Source organism: Daktulosphaira vitifoliae, unplaced genomic scaffold (genome assembly GCF_025091365.1).
Source record: "Daktulosphaira vitifoliae isolate Bord-2020 unplaced genomic scaffold, ASM2509136v1 Scaffold_1, whole genome shotgun sequence".
In the NCBI taxonomy this organism is placed as follows: Eukaryota; Metazoa; Arthropoda; class Insecta; order Hemiptera; family Phylloxeridae; genus Daktulosphaira; species Daktulosphaira vitifoliae.
In genome coordinates, this window is record NW_026099572.1 from 44,858,561 (window position 1) to 44,878,693 (window position 20,133).

The 20,133-nt window shown below is 28.0% G+C and overlaps 1 protein-coding gene across 4 annotated transcripts in view; it reads left to right on the forward strand.

The window, feature by feature from the left end:
• The window catches only part of LOC126910318 (serine-rich adhesin for platelets-like), a 137,456-nt gene extending 118,823 nt beyond the window's left edge, over positions 1-18,633 (forward strand). For 2 of the 4 annotated variants that reach the window (XM_050692796.1, XM_050692799.1), the window contains 14 exons: positions 4,892-5,071; positions 10,607-10,763; positions 10,870-11,104; positions 12,012-12,225; positions 14,569-15,039; positions 15,098-15,414; positions 15,487-15,707; positions 15,771-15,959; positions 16,029-16,132; positions 16,212-16,376; positions 16,625-16,768; positions 16,928-17,002; positions 17,101-17,234; positions 17,297-18,633. In XM_050692796.1, coding sequence (XP_050548753.1) covers positions 4,892-5,071; positions 10,607-10,763; positions 10,870-11,104; positions 12,012-12,225; positions 14,569-15,039; positions 15,098-15,414; positions 15,487-15,707; positions 15,771-15,959; positions 16,029-16,132; positions 16,212-16,376; positions 16,625-16,768; positions 16,928-17,002; positions 17,101-17,234; positions 17,297-17,456 — 2,766 coding nt within the window. In that variant the 3' untranslated portion in view covers positions 17,457-18,633. The remainder of the gene's footprint in view (positions 1-4,891; positions 5,072-10,606; positions 10,764-10,869; positions 11,105-12,011; positions 12,226-14,568; positions 15,040-15,097; positions 15,415-15,486; positions 15,708-15,770; positions 15,960-16,028; positions 16,133-16,211; positions 16,377-16,624; positions 16,769-16,927; positions 17,003-17,100; positions 17,235-17,296) is intronic. The other 2 variants (XM_050692795.1, XM_050692797.1) reach the window with 2 other exon arrangements.
• The last annotated feature ends 1,500 nt before the right edge of the window (positions 18,634-20,133 follow it).

Here is a 20,133-nt window from a genome sequence, read left to right on the forward strand (position 1 = left end):
TTTAGTACGATAGTAATTTTATTAAGATTAAATCTCGACAATAATTTTTATTTATTTTCCAAATATCATTGCAAAAGTTTAATCGTATTAAAAATATTCTTCTATTTAACACTGACTTTCAAATTAAATAAATAAAATAACATATGTTCTTATGGTACAAAAACTACACGTTAGTACGTTGACGTTTTTCATTTTATTTAAAATCAATTTAGTCGAATAGAAGTAAACATGAAACCTCATTAGATTTCACTGCTTATATTTAGAAACCGTTCTTATTAAATACTCTTAAATATATCAACTGATAATTTCTGACGCACATGAGCAATGTCGTTTATACACTTAAAGTGATCCCCATTTGTAGATACCCCATTCAGTCCCTGTGAAGTCCTCTGAGAATTGATGTTTAAAACTTATCGTTATATTTTCATCCGCGTACAATAAGACGTCTCTCCTGGATATGATAACCGGTCCAATTGTTTTGGTCACGATTCAATAAATGACCAAACAGTTAACCTTTCGGTAAGCATAAATCAAAAATAATACTTGAAATCGCATTTTCGAGTGGCGAAACTGGTTGTTGAATCCCTGCGGGTTAAAGGTTTATCATTCACACACAGGGACGGTCCCTCTCTATTAGACATTTGTGCCGCCTCGTTTCAAAAAGTTTTTATTGTCATTCATAAGCCTCTCACATCCATATATATCAGATTTGCCGAAGAGAGGTTGTCCTTTTTTTAATATGTTAATATATCATTGGTCGTTTATTTTGAGTATTTTCTCTCAGCTCTCATCTTTCGTATAGTGTGTTCGAATCTTAGAGTGACGGCAGAGAAAAATCTGCACTATAAATAAAAGATAAACATTCTTAGGTTTAGCGCTCACAAAAAGAAATTCGAAGGGATTTGTGTGTTCAGCCGATCTAGTAATATAGACGATTATGAATTCCACAATCCAGAGCAATGTATTTATCGATAGAGGATTATACGTCGTTTAGTCGATGATAAATTGAACAGTCACATTATTCGAATCTAAAAATTGAACGTTGCCTAACTGTAACTAATATTGGCATTGATAAAACGTTCTGGTATGACTAGGAGATAACGCACTACATCTTTCAGGAGCCAGAGGGTAAACAAACAAACCGAACATTTATTTTAGAGCCATAGAGTATTTCGATAGAAACTCCTCTATTCAACCCTTAAAAATGTGTTTGGTTATTTATGTGTAGTTCGTGATCCTTGTTTTAGAACTTTCACGGTTTCAACTATATATTATTTTAAATTTTTGCAACTTCTTTTGTCTTTCTTTAATATATACAGTATTATCGACGTTTTTAGGTTATATTTAGTTTATTTTACATACTAGAGTTAAAAACTTTTTACTTAAAACTCAGCTGTAGTCGTTAACCGTTACCCTTGACGCAATATATATTACTTTTTACAATTTTATTTTGCTTAAAAATGCAACGCTTTGTCCCCATTGAGTGTTTAATCAATTTTCCGAAGTGAAATGATGATAAAATTTCGTATGTCCTATAAAAATAACTTAAATTCACAATATTATAATTTTTAAACTACTTCTTGATCGAGTTTTCGATTGATAAAAGCTAATATTAGTGTAAAATAGCAGTTGCTTTATATGTTTAATATATTGTGTACCTATATTTAGCTTCCATCTGACAGTAAAAAAACTACATAAATTCGCCTAAAGTGACTTGGCACAATGTTTAAAAATAGTCTATAAAGTCGATTCTACAAGTCATCTTTATCCATGTTCGGAAGGTTTATTGATGGACGTGTACATTTTACTACGCACAAACGCGAGTAATACAATTTTCACATTTGTTCTCTGAACGGATAACTTTTTTTTTTATGAGAATTTTAAAAGTCTCAGTAACAGTCTGGACTATCTGAGAATACGTGTGTTTGTCGGGTCTTATTTTTTTACTTTTGCCCGGCACGTTCACAATTGCTACCAATGAATCTCACCTCGACCGTGGTCGTAAAAAGAAATTTAAAATCTTTATAACCAAGAGAAGATAGACGACTGCAAAAACATATTCCAATCTCATTTTCTATTAAATTAAGACCAGCATTACTATAGTATACTACTACAGTTGTGTCATATATGAAATGTAACTTACTTTTATACATTATTGGAGGTGTGGTCATAATATTCGTTAGTAAAACCCTATTTACACTACATAACTACTATAAGACTTTTTACACCCCCACATTGACACTTACCTCGTAACTCACACCCCATTTATCAGTGATAGGCTTGACCATAAGGGTCCGTTGTTGCGGGGGTGTCTTCTTATTTTTAATATATTTTGCTTTTTTCACGGGGAGGTGGGAGTGTTCCCTAAGATTTCTGAACAAATGTTCACCAAAACCGACTTACCGGTAGTACAGTTTCGAGCATGGACCAGTGGATTACCTATCAATATCCGAACGGGTATAGTTATTATACGAATAACAACTGTGACAGTTATACAAATCATTACAGTTATAACTACGAGTATAATAATGCCGGATCTTACCGGTACTACGAGGTAAAATTTATAATTAGACAAATATTTTCTCAATATGTAGTTCAGTCATTAAATAATAACAAGTTTGCTTTAGCAGGGAGTAATATATAAATATAAAATAAACTTATTATGCACATTTCATACGCTTTTATTATGGTGTAATTAATGCTATTAACTTTAATAGATATAATTTTATGCTTTAATCTCATTTATACATTGATGATACTTGTTACATTTCAAATAGAATCGTATTAGTGTTTAAAATGTCCAATTTAATATAATTAGGTCTCTCGCTATATAGAAATAATCAATTATAATTCGTATACCAGATTTAACCAACTTATTTAAATTTTATATTAAAAACTATTGTACCATGAAACCAACGCTCTTAAATATCTCTCACGTTTATTAAAGCGTAATTCCATTTAAATTAATTATTTTAAATTATCGCATAAAATCATTTCATTATGATTTATTAAGCTGTTAGTTAACCCTGTGTGAATTGTATGGCTTGTACCAAGTTTATTGTGTTTTCTATTGATTTCATTGAAAGTTTACTGATAATGACCGAAGCTTTATCAAAAGTTTTCGCTATAAACTACAAACCTAGATAGTTTTAGAAACAAAATCGTTTAACTAAAAAAAAACTTTTTCTTTATCAAACGAACATTTAAAACAAACCGAATCACTTTAGTTGTACAATCAAATACAATAACACACACACACACACACACATATATATATATATATATATATATATATATATATACACATACACACACATATAGATATATATATGTGTGTATGTGTGCGTCAAAAGTTTACTACTGAAAAGTTCTACTCTCCAATGAACAAAATCACCGACAGTAAACTAAAAATTTTAACTTATTTGATGTATTGGATTTTAAGATAACTATTTACTCTAGTCAATTACTATTTTAATTTACAAATTATATGATGCACATTTCATTTATTTAATTATTTCGCTTGGTAGTTTATATTTATCAGATTTTTATAGAAATATATAAAATGAACGACATATTTAATAATCAATAACACAATTTTAGTATAATTAAAATTTTATTCGGCGTCTGTTAATTGATACGAATATCGACCTAACTAAAGTGAATAGTAAGTATCGATAATTGTTATTTTAAACCGAATAATTAGTATTTCAACATCTATTCACCAAAAATCCTTTTAAGTATAAATAATTTTATTCTACATGTTTTACACTTTAACAGAGCATGTTTGAATTTACCCTTTTATTTTTGAATCAAAGATTAAAATATTTTGTGGGTATTTGTAGTCTAATCATATTTAAAAGGTCTTGTAGCAGACACGTCTTGCCGTTTACGTGCTCAGAGAGCTGTTTCATTATTTTACCTTAGTTTACCCTACACATTTTGTCCCATGTAATATCTGCAACCCTTTCATTTTCTATGTCGAAATACGCATTATGGATCGGTAGAAGTGGGAACGAAAAGAGCTTTTCATCGGGTGACTATTGAATTAAAACCTCGCGTTCATTGTCGTTGAAATCCAATTAGCTGTTCCTCCGGGGTAGAATAGGAGGTTTTTGGTTCGACTAAGGATGGCTGATTGTTTTTTCGACTGACTTTCAGAATAATAATTTAATTTCGATTTAAACGTGAGAATGGCGTTGGTCGTTTTGTGAGAACTTTTCCTGTTATATCAACTGTTTTAGTTAAAAATATTTTTTGCCATGTGAAAACTGATTTGAAATATTAATACTGCATTACTATAATATTACTAAAATATATAACACTAAATTTACTAAAAATTCAATTTATAGAAATATTAAAACAAAAATAGTTAATTTAACTGTTTCGTCGTGTGAACATAATTGAATAATTACCAAATATCATTAATTACTTATCCATTTGATTATCACATCAATGCACATTGATATTAAAGTAATTTATAGTTGCAAATAGTACTTTCTTTCGATAAATCTGTATTAAAGGATGCAGAACATAGTAAAACAACAAGAACTATAATAATAAACAATAATCTACTAATTTTATGTGCAATTTATATTTATAAATTTCAATTAATTAAAAACACTAACAAATCCCGTTGTGACACTCCCAAGGTTCACAAATAAAATGTCTTCTAAACTTTTTTTATAAACTATATTTATTGTAAAATTTTCAATAACTATACAATCATACTCAGAGTATAATAACTCAAGTATAATATAACTACCGTAAGGTCTTACAGAAATAATTATATTAATCCATGTATGAAATTTCAATACAATTAGAAAATATATTTTTTAAATTCTTCTCTGCTGTTTACCCATTTTTATAACTTGACTATTTTTTTATATTTTAGACTGTAAATAGCACAAATGACACTACGGCCAACAAACAACAACATTTGCAAACTCCTTCTGTTGGTGCAGTTCAAAAACCAGAACAAAAGCCTGTAGAATGCAATCTATGTCACAGAAAGTTCAAAAATGTACCAGCCCTTAATGGACACATGAGACTCCATGGTGGTTATTTTAAAAAGGCAAGTCCATAAAAAATCTTAAATAAAAACCACTAGTCGCTAAAGGATTTTAAATTTAATAGATATATTTTATAAATACCATATTATTTAAACAACAATCCAAAATGATCTCATTTAAAACTTCTACATAATTTTTTTGTAGTTTAATTAATTTTAATCTCATGCTTTACTCATATAACACAATAATAAACTAGAACATCATCGTTAATTAAAAACAAGTACAATTTAGTGATAAAAAAACCCGAAATACCATAAAACTAAGTGTCAACCATCTTAATCCGACTGATGGAGTTTCCATTGGTAATCGAATAAGAATAACTTCTCTTGAAATTTATCAAACGCATACTACATTTGTAAATAATGATTTTTTTCAGTTTCAAACATTTGGATGGAGATTAGTTTTTTTTGTATGTATATTAACTCGATTCTCTCGCCTCTGAACGATCGCATGTGTTCACAAAACCTAATGTAATATTACCATATATGCATACTTTAATTTCCAGTAGCTTTTTTTACGATACCTCTTCTGTCATAATATATTTTCCGGTATAACCTACTGAAAAAAGCGACTTTTATAATGAAATTACTAGGTATCTTGTTTGCGTATTACGTTATAGCACTAATTAACGCGTACATTGGATTTCAACCAATTATCTTTCGCTAATTTTAAATCCCAAAAGGTTTAATGAGTTACGAGACGCAAAACGATCGATGAGGAACAAAAGCAAAGAGGATTGACGAAAAAGATAGGCGGTTTGTACACAGTTTGAAAAGTAGAATGAAGGAGAATCGAGTGAATAGCTATATAAAAATCGAATTTTTCATTTAAAAGGCTCACACATTCCTGATTCCAGTATTGGATTCGAACGCAATAGGACCACGAAAATAGAAGACCGGCGAGGTAGGAAATAGTTATGCGATTTCAAAGAGATAGAGGATGACAAAGAGCCCTATGGTATCGTTCTCTAAAGAGATTATCGAGATCGACTTGAAAGGGATTGTTTTTGTACGTACTACATATTATATCATATTGATGGTTGTATAGTGTGTTCAATATAACAAACTACAAAGCTTTGCAAAAATAACTCAAGTTACGGGTAAATAATACATGAGGATTCGGTACTCAGATTAAAATGGTCTACGGTGATTTTAAGAGACGTTTGTTTCGGAATTCCCATTATTCTATTGGAACCTTTGATAATTCATATCCAGACACGTAAAATGCAATTTATAAACATAATGAAAATTATCTAAAGAACTAACGACAAAACTAACCATATTAATGAGTTGATTTGAAAGACTGACAAAGTTTGTCAGCTCTAAAATTAAATTATTTTATTACTTTATTTTAACGATTTAATTAAAATAAGCTAACTAATTAGTGCAATTCATTTCTTGAGAAAATTTAATATTTTCATTTTCATTAAATGCAGATTTTATTGAAATATTAAAACAATCTAAGTATTTTATTCAATTTGTTTCATTTACAGTTTTTCTTTTTAATTTATATCTTATGATTACTTTCCTAGTTTTTTTTTAATGATATTCGTATTATTTTTGTTTATTAAATAAACAATTTATCCATTGTATTTGGCACTAATTCATGCTCAATATGATAGTTTTATTTTACATTGAACAAAAACTCAACTTGTGTTCGTCTTACACTTGTTGGCATCAGTAGTATTTGGGACATCTACAGAAAACGATCATCAATATTAGTTTTAATGTTTTTACACTAAACATTTCAGCACTCTACACCTTGATTTATTTTTGTCAATATGAAATGAATGCCAGGTAGGTGTCGAATGCAATTACAAGTATTCAACTTTATGAGTTTAGAAATAGATCATAAAAACGTTACATCACCAAAATTCTTTTCAATACTAATGAAATGAATCAGTGAATTAAGTTAAGGTTTAATTATGTTATGTATTTAATTCGCTAATATTAATATATTATATTTAAAAAAAGTGGTTAAACTCATACTCGTTATTCAAGTGTAGTCTTTAACTACAATACGACATTTACTATAGTAAATGAACTACATATCCCTATACATTTTATTTGATTTAAATTCACTGAAAATTAATTAATTGGGTGAGCAATATCCAGTTTAATAAACATTTATTGTGTTCATGCGTCGATATTTTAGTCATACTTCCTCTTTAATATATTCGAATATTTGAAAAACACATTTACACAAGAGTTTTTTAACTGACTATAACATAGCGAATAACTGAAAACCAATTTTATGAATTTTATGAAAACCGGAAACACTCTTCAAAGAAACGGATATTTACATGAAACACTCGATCAAACTTTCATATTTATATTGATGTGTACAGCAATACAAAGTGATTTGTTTCTTACGAACGTTGTTTCTCAGTTTTACGAAGGGAAACATTATTTGTCTTTGATCTCACTTGTAGACAGTGAACTGTATTAAAGACAGTATTTTTTGTTTCTTTACTCGTTCCAATTTTTTTTCAACAATAATTAACCTCCCAGGCAAAAGGTTTTATTTAATAATTTATGTCGTAGAGCAAAGAACTAAATAGGAGATATTGCCATCATATTACGTTCTCTCTTCCTTTTTTATTAAATTATAAAAATGCGTTTACAAAGAAAAAGGTTGCAAACTGCAATGAAAAAAAAATAGAAATGTGTGTTACATTTTTTAAATTAAATTACAAAATAAATGGCGTTGACTGCGTACGTCCTCTCTTGAAAAAAATAATAAAATACAGTGGACTCGGTATCATTTTTAATTTCGTAATGTATAAATACGGTACATCTTTAAGATGCCAAAAGGCATGATATTTTTGTTTCACTACTGTTTTCATTCGTGTTTTAAATTAATTTATTTCACCAATACGCCGGTCGTACGCAACTTGTGTTATAAGACATTGTTTTTGCAATAAAATTCCTTAAAATTATTTTTACAAGTAGCTTAAATTAAATTTCTAGACGTTTATTTCGAACAAATTGAACGGAATGACTGAAAAACAATTTACTACTAAACTATAATGTGAAATTATTAATGTAAAAGTAGTATAAAAAAAATGTCATGTCTCAAGAGGAAACTTAGCTAACTGCCACATTATTAAATGACGTGCTGCCTTGTGTAGTATATAACAACTAACTGACCGGTGGCATTATATTTTTAGAAACTTTAATGTTTGCTTCGATAAGTTTTATACGTGTCAAACTTTTTCTTTAGCCCACAAAATGTGCACAAATCTATTCTCTATACGTTTCCTAGATAATTTACACATTTTGAGATTTTTTATTTTTTATTATTGACTATTTTTTTTTATTTGGATAGTAAAACTCTGTTTTGTAAAAAATTCTATGATTTTGATACCAAAATTGATTTCTTATCTTTATAATTAAAAGAATCATTAATACTTTGATAAACACAACATTTCTTGTCGAAATTAAAAATAAAGATGAAAGAAAATAATGTACTAAATTTGTTTACAGTATTCAATTATGATGGAAAAACATTTTTTTTAACAAATAACGCATTCCAGTAGGTTAGAAAAAACAATAAAAATCAATAAGCTTTCAAAATAACTTGAATAATTTAATGATTCAGTTAATGTTGTGTATATACTGGTATAAAAAGAATAACAAATAAGTGAAATTCCATAATTTTTTTATTGCTTTTTTAATAAATTTTCTTTTTATATTATTTCATAATGTTTTTATAAAAAAAATATCACTACGTCACTTTATTCGTAAATGAAATTGTTAAATTATTATTTCACAACATATTTAACAAAAAATACATGCAAAATTAAGTTAAATTGTAAATACAAACTAAAAAAGCACACTTTGAATAGTTTTTAAGATGCGTCTTCTCAAAATAACATTCCACGTGTATGTGTGCTCGCTATTTTGTAATCGTATTTCTTTATTATATTCACAACCTCTTTACTAATGATATATTACAAAACTAATGTTTTAAAGTTATTTCGCATACTATAACTGTTATGAGCTCGTACGTGAAATTGTCTTCTTCTCACTCTAAAATAAACAATATTTTTCAAATATCTGTTTTTATGTATTTTTCTTTCTACTTTAAAATATTCAAAAATAAAATAAACTTTAAAATACATCCAAATGTAATTGAATTTTGCTAATTATTCCGTAATGTAAAAATTTATAAACCAAAAATACTATTGTATTATTAACATTACTACTGTTAACAAATTGTAATACTTGTTTCTAAAATAATATATTGGCAGCAAAAAGAGAATAACTTTAAGTATTATATGATTCATTTAATTTGGTGAAATTTTATTGATATTACAAAAAATGAAACTATTTAACTTATGTTAAAGATTTAATTTGTTCAATATAAATTATCATAAAATTTGCTCAAGTAATATTTATGTTGTTTAGTCTAAAATATATTTTTCAAATAATGTACGTACTAGAATGTATACTTCGTAGTTGCATTATGTTCATAAAAATATACCTTTTATTCTATTTTATTTTTCATATTGTATTTAAACAAGTAAACCAATATATGTTTGACTAGAAACAACCATCATTCAATAAGTAATTAATAAAAAAATTGAACTATTTGTTCACTTAAACTATGTAATACTAAAGTATCATTTAATTTAATTTTAAAAACATTGTTTAAAATGCGACAGTATTTTCTTTCGATAACATTAATTAAAAATATTCTAGTTTTAAACCTTACTCCGTTTAACGAAATTTAGTAAGAACGCCAAAATTTTATATCACTCTCTTCACATCTAATATCTTACTGTATTGGTTCTCTTATCATGCTTACTGATTTATTATGTTGGTCAAGCGAGATTGGTAAAAAATTCAAAACCACAATAAAATATGCTAACCCCAAAAAATTATCGGAAATTATTTAAAGAACATTAAACTAAACCGAATAATAGGAATACCTTATCAGAATAAGATGACAAAACCATCACAGAAAAAAATAAAGATGAAAATATAAATAAAACCTCATATACTTCAATAATTATTATTATTCATTCCTTGGGATATATAAAAATATATAAAATTTTATAATTAGGTATTCCTTAATTTTCTTTAAAAGATTCTAAATTAATGCATTTTAACTATTATTTATAAAATTAGAAAATAAATGTATAAATTCAATCTCTTTTTATTTTATTTTATTGTTTTATAGATTTAAAATTTCAAGCAAACAAAATTACCGAAATATTGATTTTTGTTTGAAAATATTTTGTTTAGATTATATCACATTAAATCAATATAAAAAAAAACTGTGTTATTTTTTTAATTGTTCAATTCATAGTAACTGTTTTTACATTATTTCAGTTTATTTATTATTTATTGTTTTATTTAATATTCCATATTCCCCTCCAATGTTATTAACGGCTACAGAAAATCCACTAGCATTTACCCTGACATTTATTCATGCCGAACCCCAATATGAATCATAAGCAAAGGGATTTATAAAATATAAATTATAAATCAAAAAACATTTTTATAATTAAAAGTAATACAATTCTCTTGTAGGAAACTGATTCCAAGAAATGGGAAAAAAAAGAAACGTCTGGTCCACCGTTGCAAACTGCCAGTATGAGCGTAAGAGCATTAATCGAAGAAAAAATTATTCAAAAAAGAACTACAAAACCGACAACCTCAATTCAAAATGGAATGAATACATACAACAGTAAGATACATTGATTATTGCCAAATTAAATTTAGAGACTTAAAAATTTTACCTAACCTAGCACTCAATTTGATATTTGAAATAATGAAACCACATATATTTTCAGGTTTAAACCGAGACAAAGATACATCGGTTCAACAAACATTAAGCAGAAGCACAGTACACACAGTTATGTCCAATAATAGTGTTACATCTTTCGCTATCCCTGCACTTCCAAGCACAACTGTTGACACAACAACTAGTACAGCAGATACAACTTCTGTAGTTTATACAGACATACTTTTGAAAAAAACTGGCGTGAAAAGAGCGTGCTCGGATCCAGGATACCAATTCAACCAGAGGTAAATTTTATAAATTTTTATTTTAAACGTCCAATTGAGATAATTAAAATTATGTTGGATAGTATCGGATTACTCATTAGTTACAAGGATTACTTGATGGACCGAAATTTGAGAATTACCTCTTATAAATGATACGTGTTTTTAGCTATGGTATTTCTTCGTGTCATGAAAAGATTATAACTTTCATTGATTGTTGATAAATCGAAGTATTTTTCGAATGAATTCATGCTGTTGTTTTTTTTTTTTTTTTCATAAAACTGCCGTTTCAATATTTATACTCGGGGAGATAAAGAACTGTTTGGCGTTTTTTGCAATATTTAGTGTAGTTTTAAAAAGAAACTACTGTCAATTGCCTAGGGGAGCAGTTCTTGTTGATGCGACATTGCTCTCAGAATAATTATGTTTCTATCTTACATTATAGCTGTCGAGCCATTAAAATTACAACCTTGTCATTGTAATAATTTCTAAAAACTTCTTGTTTATTCGATATTATTTAGGGAAATTTCAATAATTGCTACAATGAACTTACATTTTATTGGTACTATTTAAAATTGTTGAATTTAAAAACTGTTATTTTCTCAATTATTAATACATAATAAAATCTATTTGAAAATTATATTCTCTAAGTAACCTATAGAAATACAATGATCGCTTAAAATAAAAAATGGCGCTAGTCCATAAAGTTAAATTTTTTTTAACTGGTTGACACGCGGTTTGAATGCACAGGCAACTGATTAATAAAAAAAAAAAAAAAGGCATATTTCTTATTCAGTGAAAATTCATAAAAATAGTTGGTGGGCGTAAATATAAATTTAATAAATAAATAAATACACGTTTATTTATGCAGACATATCAATTCGAATTTGCGGTCCATTAATCTTTACTCCGTAATGGGATTTTGTTGCAGTAGCAGTACCAGCCCACAAATAGATATTAATTACACCAGTTCACCGTATACATTGAATCACGGAAGCAATGGAAACGGAGGTAACGGCGAAAAAGATGCCGATAACCAAGGCTATTATTCCCCTGGACTCAATGACGATATATTTCCCAACGTGCAAACGGACACTATGCTTTTACAAGCCGTCGATTCTGTACAATTGGCTGATACGATACAGGTAAAATTCTCCCTGTGGTTTATATGAACGCGAGGGAATGATAACAATATTATAGTATCGCATTCACGTTAAACAAATTAATTATTCACAGTGATTATACCACAATACTGAGATTGGAAAACTCCTACGCAGCTCTTCCAGTTTAATTTTATAATATAGAGTAGGTTACAACCATATCGTTTAAAACTCTCACTTTTTGTGCACGTTAAAAATGAAATATAAAATACTTAATAATAAAATGCCCAGGTAGAATAAGTAGAGAATAAAAAAATTTAACTTAATCTAAAATTACAATGAAAAAAAAACTAATTAAACGTAAATATTATTTTTTTCGTTAACAAAAAGAAATTAAATCTCATATCTACAGATATTAGCTGCTATAACTGATTGAACCGCTAATTTAAAATGTATGTTAATAGATAGCATAAAAACTGTGTCGCTTGAATTAAAAACAAATTAACAAATTAAATAATTAACATTTAATTAATACTAATTATCAAACAACTGGCGATTACTAGTCGTTATAAGCTCATATTTTAAATATAATTACTTTGCTAAGATATTTTCAACTAGATCTAGAACCAAAAAAGAATAAAAAAAACATTATAGTTGTGTTTACCAATGTAGCCTTAATAATTGACGTTTTCTCCTGCTTCAAAACACACAAACTGACAGTGATTTAATAGATAACCAAAATAAAATCTAGTTAAAATAAACACAATATTTAGGTTCAGATAAAAATAAAATGTTCAATTTTTATCTAATTAAAAATAATGTTAATATGAGATTTATCTGGTTAATATGATATTTATAGTAAACAGACGCAACGAGCGAACGATTGCCACAGAAACTGTGAATAAAAATTTTTATTCTCTAGAATAGCATGAATACATTTTTATAATGTTTGATTGAAGATAGAACAAAATGACAACCTATAAAATTTAAAATACTAATATGATAAAAGTAAAAACCAGAAATATATTATTTATCTAGATACATTTGTCTAAATGAGTGTTTATTTAACTTAAGATAGCGTTCATATAATGGTTTCCTTAGTTATCTAGATCAAATACAAGTTCAGTATTTTTTATCTAGTTAAATTTATCTAGATACCGCTCAACACTGCGACTCTATATTACAAAATTGATCAACTCAACAAAACCCCAAAAAAATGACTGCCATAGCCCTTTTCTCTTTTCAGTTGACACCTCAAAAATTTATACAAAAATCATTTTTAAATATTATTATTGATAGTTACATTTTTAAATGAAATATCCATTTAACCACATCAAATATCGTAATAGTAAAAACATAACGATAAATTAGTTGTAGCTAATTTTTTGCCTTTTATAATTATATATTAATGGAATAAAAACGAATTGCTTGTATTACATTCCGTTAATTTGTATTAATTTGAACATGACTAGACAATAGAATTTCAGTTTCTATTGTGATTTGCGAGTAATTAACATTCTGTGGACGTTCGTTTAGCAGTCAACACTTTAATTATATCTTTAAACAAATAATTTTATACAGGAACATAAACCTTTGAAGTTAAGATGAATTCTGTAGGTCGGGAAAGTTTTTGTGTAACGACCGTTTTTGCCCCCTTTCGTCTGTGCTCGTTAGTAATAAATAAGCGAAAATTCTTCCGCTTTGAACCATGTGTATTCCATGACGTAAATTGTAAAAGTTTAAATGACTGTAAAGCGTACACGCAGATAAATATATAAAATAACTTTGTGTTTGATGGTCGATTCTGCTAGGCTAAGGGCTAAAATAAATTACCAGGTTGCAATTGCTCATGTAAATACATGCCATGCATTAAACATTCATGGGGAATCCATTTAGATTGATGTCCTATGTATTGAAAGCCAGTCTGCTATGTATATTATATTATTTGCTTTTAATTCAATTTGCATTACGAACGAACGCAAAATATTCTGGAGTACTATAAAAAGATAAATCCCTATGGTTAGCATCAACGTAAATAGACCTTTTTAGTATGCTTTAAGCTGATACCATTGACTAAATAAATATGTTAGTCCGCAGTCTTTAAGAACGATAATGATGTGTTTAGTATAAAATTTACTTAAAAAATATTAAATCCATTAATGTAATCTTTTAATATTACTATTGACGTCTAGTTAAATACACAGTAATTTAAAATTGTGATTAATAAAAATCATTATAATATCTTCAGGCAACGGATATGCAAGATATGTCATGTTTGGACGATTATGATGGTATGACAGATCTGCAAAATAGCGAAGATTTTCAAGCTGTGTTAAACTCTCCACTCTCGGCCAGCTTAGCTGATCTAGCCTANTATAATATCTTCAGGCAACGGATATGCAAGATATGTCATGTTTGGACGATTATGACGGTATGACAGATCTGCAAAATAGCGAAGATTTTCAAGCTGTGTTAAACTCTCCACTCTCGGCCAGCTTAGCTGATCTAGCCTATAGTTCAGGTCAAACAATGTTCACTGATTTGGGTAGATCTCCTTTACCTTCTCCCAGTTTTACCTATCCTACTCCGCCAGCTAGCCAAGAAGGTCAATCGCCATCGCTTAATTTTCACTCTGTAATGTCTAATGGACATTTAGGTGATTTTTTCTACTCGTCAGACATGTCTAGTTCGGAAGCTGTCGAAGCTGCACTAAGTGAAGTACTACCTAATTTTGAATCTGCAACCGACTCTCCTCTTTCTGCAAATACACCAGTGCCATCACCAATGTCATTACCAAACTCATCTGCTGCACCTTCACCGTTACCTAACAACAACAACCACCACCAACACACATTACAGGTAAATTAATTGTTAATAACAATTACTTTCAATTAGTAATAAATTTATTTTATTTTAGGTAATGATGCCCAATTCAGAAGACCCATTATTATCTAGCAGTCCCAAAGAATTTAGAAAGAAATTTGATTACCAAACTTGTCGTTTATACGGAGTAAATGGTACTATGGCACAAGTGATTGATGGAAGTCAATTTCTGATCGACAAAAACGGAGATCTAAAATTAGTTCATGCAAGCTACCAAAATCCTGGAACGATGTTTGTACAAACTGAAGCTCAGTTAATTGACAAAAGTACACAGGCTCTTAAACAACAACAAAAACAGGACAATAACCAAAACATGGACGATATTGACGATCTCTTTATTAATCCATCAAGGTACAAAAAAAAATTTTTTTTTACTGAACATTTTAATCTTTTTTGTTTCTATAATTTTAAATTTATTTTTAGTATTCAATCCAATCAATCAAATAAAGTTAATCGAAAACGTTGTTTTGGAGAAATCTCCTCATATAAATCATTTCGATCGAGGTTACGTTGTCACAGATTAGGAATGTTAAACGAACCGACTTTGCAGTACACACCAAAGCCTATGTTAAGCCCTTCACGAAATGGAAGGGGTCTATACTGGCAAGCCGTCACCTCGTGGCCAAGTTCAACGACTGTCAAAGGTATATTATAATTATTCAATTACTAAAATAATTAATTAAAATAAAAACTTTAAATGCTTATAGAAGGTATCGTTGAAGACTGTGTGGGTCTAGATTCTCCACCAGAATGTGATGTTGTTCCACACATTAATCTAGGCTCAAACTTTCAAGCTATAATTCCACCTGTAAACATAAACAGGCCAGCTCGAGAGACGTCTATTGATTATCTTCTTTGGGACCCATATACCACCAACTCAGTAGCTGAAAGAGAAGGTATTTTATTCAATATAATTAATATATGCTTTAAAAAAACATTTTACTTATTTATTTTTACTTCTCTAGTCGAAATGTATATGGATTTTGCTTGTTGTGCGGCAGTACCTGGTGGTGGCAGAAATAAAGAATATGCTCTTCATTTACTTCATCTCTGTAAAGGAAATGTTCAGGTAAAAATTAACACTTAATTTTAAACTGGATTCATTGTTTTTTAATATTAATTCTTAAAATTTTAATATTCTTTCATAGGAAGCTATGTTAAAACTTATGCAGCCAACTCCATATTTACCTCAAGGACATCCTTTAATGAAATTTGAATATACGGAATCAGACCATTGGACCCAAAATGAGGTTTCACTATTCCACAAAGCTGTTTTTAAGTATGACAAAGATTTTTCATTTATATCACAAGAGGTAATAAGTTTTAATTTTGTATCATTAGTAGAGGTGTAATTATAAAGATATATATATATATATAAATATATATTCACAAAATTTCATTACCCCCTCTTTATGCGAAAAAAAATATAATATAATGTCTCTGTGTAATAATTTTTTTCTGATCAAAATCTTTTTCTCATTATCATTCTAAATTACGCCTCTGATCTTTAATATGAAATACGTTTTATAAATATAGCTTATACTTTTTTCATGTTACTTAGCTGGGAACAAAAACATTAAAACAGTGTGTACAGTTTTACTATTTATGGAAAAAAGTGTGTCCAGAAGACTACAAACAATTTCAATTACAAAGAAGAAAATCAAGAAGTGAAGACACTACAGTTAACATGAAATTAGACATTCCAGTAAGTACTTTCATTAATAAAAAAAAAGTTTAAAAAAACCATCCTATAGCCATGAACAAAAATGTTATTAGTTTCCCTTAACTTTCTTTTCTTTTTTAAATACAAAACGAGATTTTCATTGGTCATTTTTCTACAATTATTTCTTTTTTCCTACTTTAGGCTAATGACCTTGAAGTCACCACCAGTTCGGGGGACCAACAAACATACGTTTGCGAATTCTCAGACTGTTTGTCGGTGAGTAGGATCCTTTCTTATTCCTCACTCTTATCCTACAAGTACACATTCATAAAGATTACTAATTCAAACTAACAATGTCTATATTTATATTTCAGTCGTTTAACAATAAAATTGGACTAGTAGCTCACATGAGACTGCATAACGTTGGAACGCCAGATAGAAGACAAACTCCAACGCCTACACAAACAGATCCGAATTATGAAGAATTCCCTTGCAAAATTTGTGGAAAGTGAGTATTATTATTAATTTTATAATCAAAATCAAATATACTCATGTACTATGAACTATCAGGGTGTTCAACAAAGTGAAAAGTCGAAGTGCGCACATGAAATCTCATAGGCCACCTGATGCCGAACCTAAAAAACCAAAATTGGACCAGAACGTCGACTATGGACAAATGATGCAGTTAAAAACTGTGGCGACACCAATTCAACTGCATAGACAATGTTAAACATCTGTGCAATATTAATTACATTAGCACTGATAATTCAAACTTCGATTTTGAATTTATTTATAATAAAAGCTCAAAAACGATCATAGGGCTTGTACAATCATTTTAACCTTGTGTCACAATATCCAGGGTTCATGCTTTTTCTATATCTGCAATATTGTTTAAGCAATATAGCCAATAATTTGATGTATAAGCGCAACACATTTCAAAAGTCCATATCCGATTGCGATCCAACATTATTTTTTTAGCAATAATTTATCTTTGCATCTCGGACAATAAATAATAAATATATGTGCCAATCATGATATGCTGTATTATTATATAATCAATTAATTTAAAAACAATTAATGCTCACAATGAAAAATTCTTCATTTGAAATTTCACGCTAAAGTTTTTTCAATCGCAATTTGTCAATTAAAAACATTTAAAATATCGATACGGGCCATGATATATCAAAAACATTTTGTGTGGTGTGTTATTTGTGTTTGTATATTTTAAACAACTTGAACTACGAGAAAACTATAATACGTAATTACTAAATATTTTCTTTGTACAATATAAAATATAAACGAATAATATTTTTTAATTTGAACAATATTTAATATTCACTTAATAAAAATCAATTTGGTATCCATTCTTGTTACAAAATATAAAAAATCAACAATATATTTGTATAATTGTAATTTGTAATAGCATTATGAAGTGCCAAATGAAATATTTTCCCCTTTGTATTTTTATACCCTGTTAATATAATTTTGTAAATATTTTATCAAGTCGATGCTCAATTCTTTGACTTTTACGTTTTATAAAGTATATTTAGATCCAGTCTTCCCTCCATTAAATCTTTAAGCCCACTTAATTTCGATATTAGTTTTCCTTTAATATCCCTTTAACTATTCATTATTTGCCTTTAACAATTTTAAAACAGTATAATATTTGTAAAATTAAGTGGTGAAAATTAATTAGATTATATAGTTTGTGTTCCAAGTAATTTACTCACTTCATAAAACCCAACAAGACACTATATTATTATATTTTTTCTTTGAATAAAATAAATGTTTAATTATTAAATGGACAGTGCTACAGCAAAATGTTATTACAGGCTTTAGTTTTATTGCATGTTTTCTTTACAACATTAGGAAAAAGTAATTGATAATTGTATGCATCGCTTTAACATTATATAACTAAAAAAAAAAAAGAAAATGTTATTATATATTAATGTATTAGGAATTATAGCATAATGGTAGTAAAAAAATGATGTATTGCGCCTCTTTAATAGGGCTAAACGAGGGTTTCTCTTTTTTTTGTTATTTGTTGCCATTATTAATTTTTTTGTTACATTTATTTTTGATTTTTGAAAGGGAGCAATTATTATTGTACATTATCCCCATGTATTTAAAAAAATATTAATGTATTTATAATCCGGTCTTAAGCGTTGCCGGTACATTCCATCATTTCCCCAACGTTTCGAATTTTCCGGCTAAACATTGTGCGCCCAAAAAAAGGGTAATGATACTAATATTTATTACAAAAGAAGATATTAAATAATGCTAAAGAAATTGTTATAGTTATTTTAGATAAGAGTTATAAAAAAATTTAAAATTAAATTATATTAATAAATTATTCTTAAATTTATTTAATAGAAAAATATTCAAAAATATTTTAGTACGTTCTTGAACATAATGGTAAATTTTTAGTATAGATATTAAGTTATTAAGTATTTTAAAAAATGTTCGTTGTTATTTTGGGATCGAAAAATAAATCAAATAAAAATTTATTGTATTTTCAAGTTTTTTTTAGTTAATATCTATTAGTCAACTTTGTTGTTTTTTATGATTGTACAACAAATATAAATATTACATATTAAAATAATTTTTTTGTAAAAATTATTTTCCATATTTAAACTATTCCTACGTCAATGTATCATTTTTTCAAATTTTCATCAGTCATTGTATACAATCGACAGTGTATAATTTTATTTTATTGTTGTGGTCTTTCAATAAAAAAACGAATAAATAAATATTAATTATTGGTTATTTAATAATACACGCGTTTTATTATCACCTTCATTTTTACAGAAATATCCACAAAATTAATACTGGTAAATAATACTAATAAGTACAATAATTTTTATTTTATTGATTTGCATGGCGTAAACAAGATTGAAGTATATACTAGCATTTGTGTCAATTAATAATTTTAGATATTAAATGTATAATGCATATTTTATCTGAATAGAAGTAAATACCAATAAATATTAATAAAGGATATCAAATGTGGCTAGATGAATTGTTATAAAAATATTTTAACTTTTTAAAAGTGAATAGTGTCACAATTAATTAATACAAGATGGGTGATGTAAATCACATAAAAAAATGTATAGGCGATATGAAGTTGATAAATATTGACAATAAATTATGTCGCAATGCGACTAAAAAACAAAACTGCATAACGAATTAGAAACACAGTAGTCGTTGTAATTGGTTGAAAGAAAAGGTTATGTAGGAGACAGAAGAGTTCCAGACGAAACGATATTAATTAGGCGGTGCATCATATAAACAAAGCGTACAGTACGTACAGGTCGGCGTCACGAAGCAACTTCACGTATATTTTGGCGAGTTATCGACAGCAGTGCGTAATAAGGCGAAGGTTGACATAAGTGGCGCGGACTGTGTCA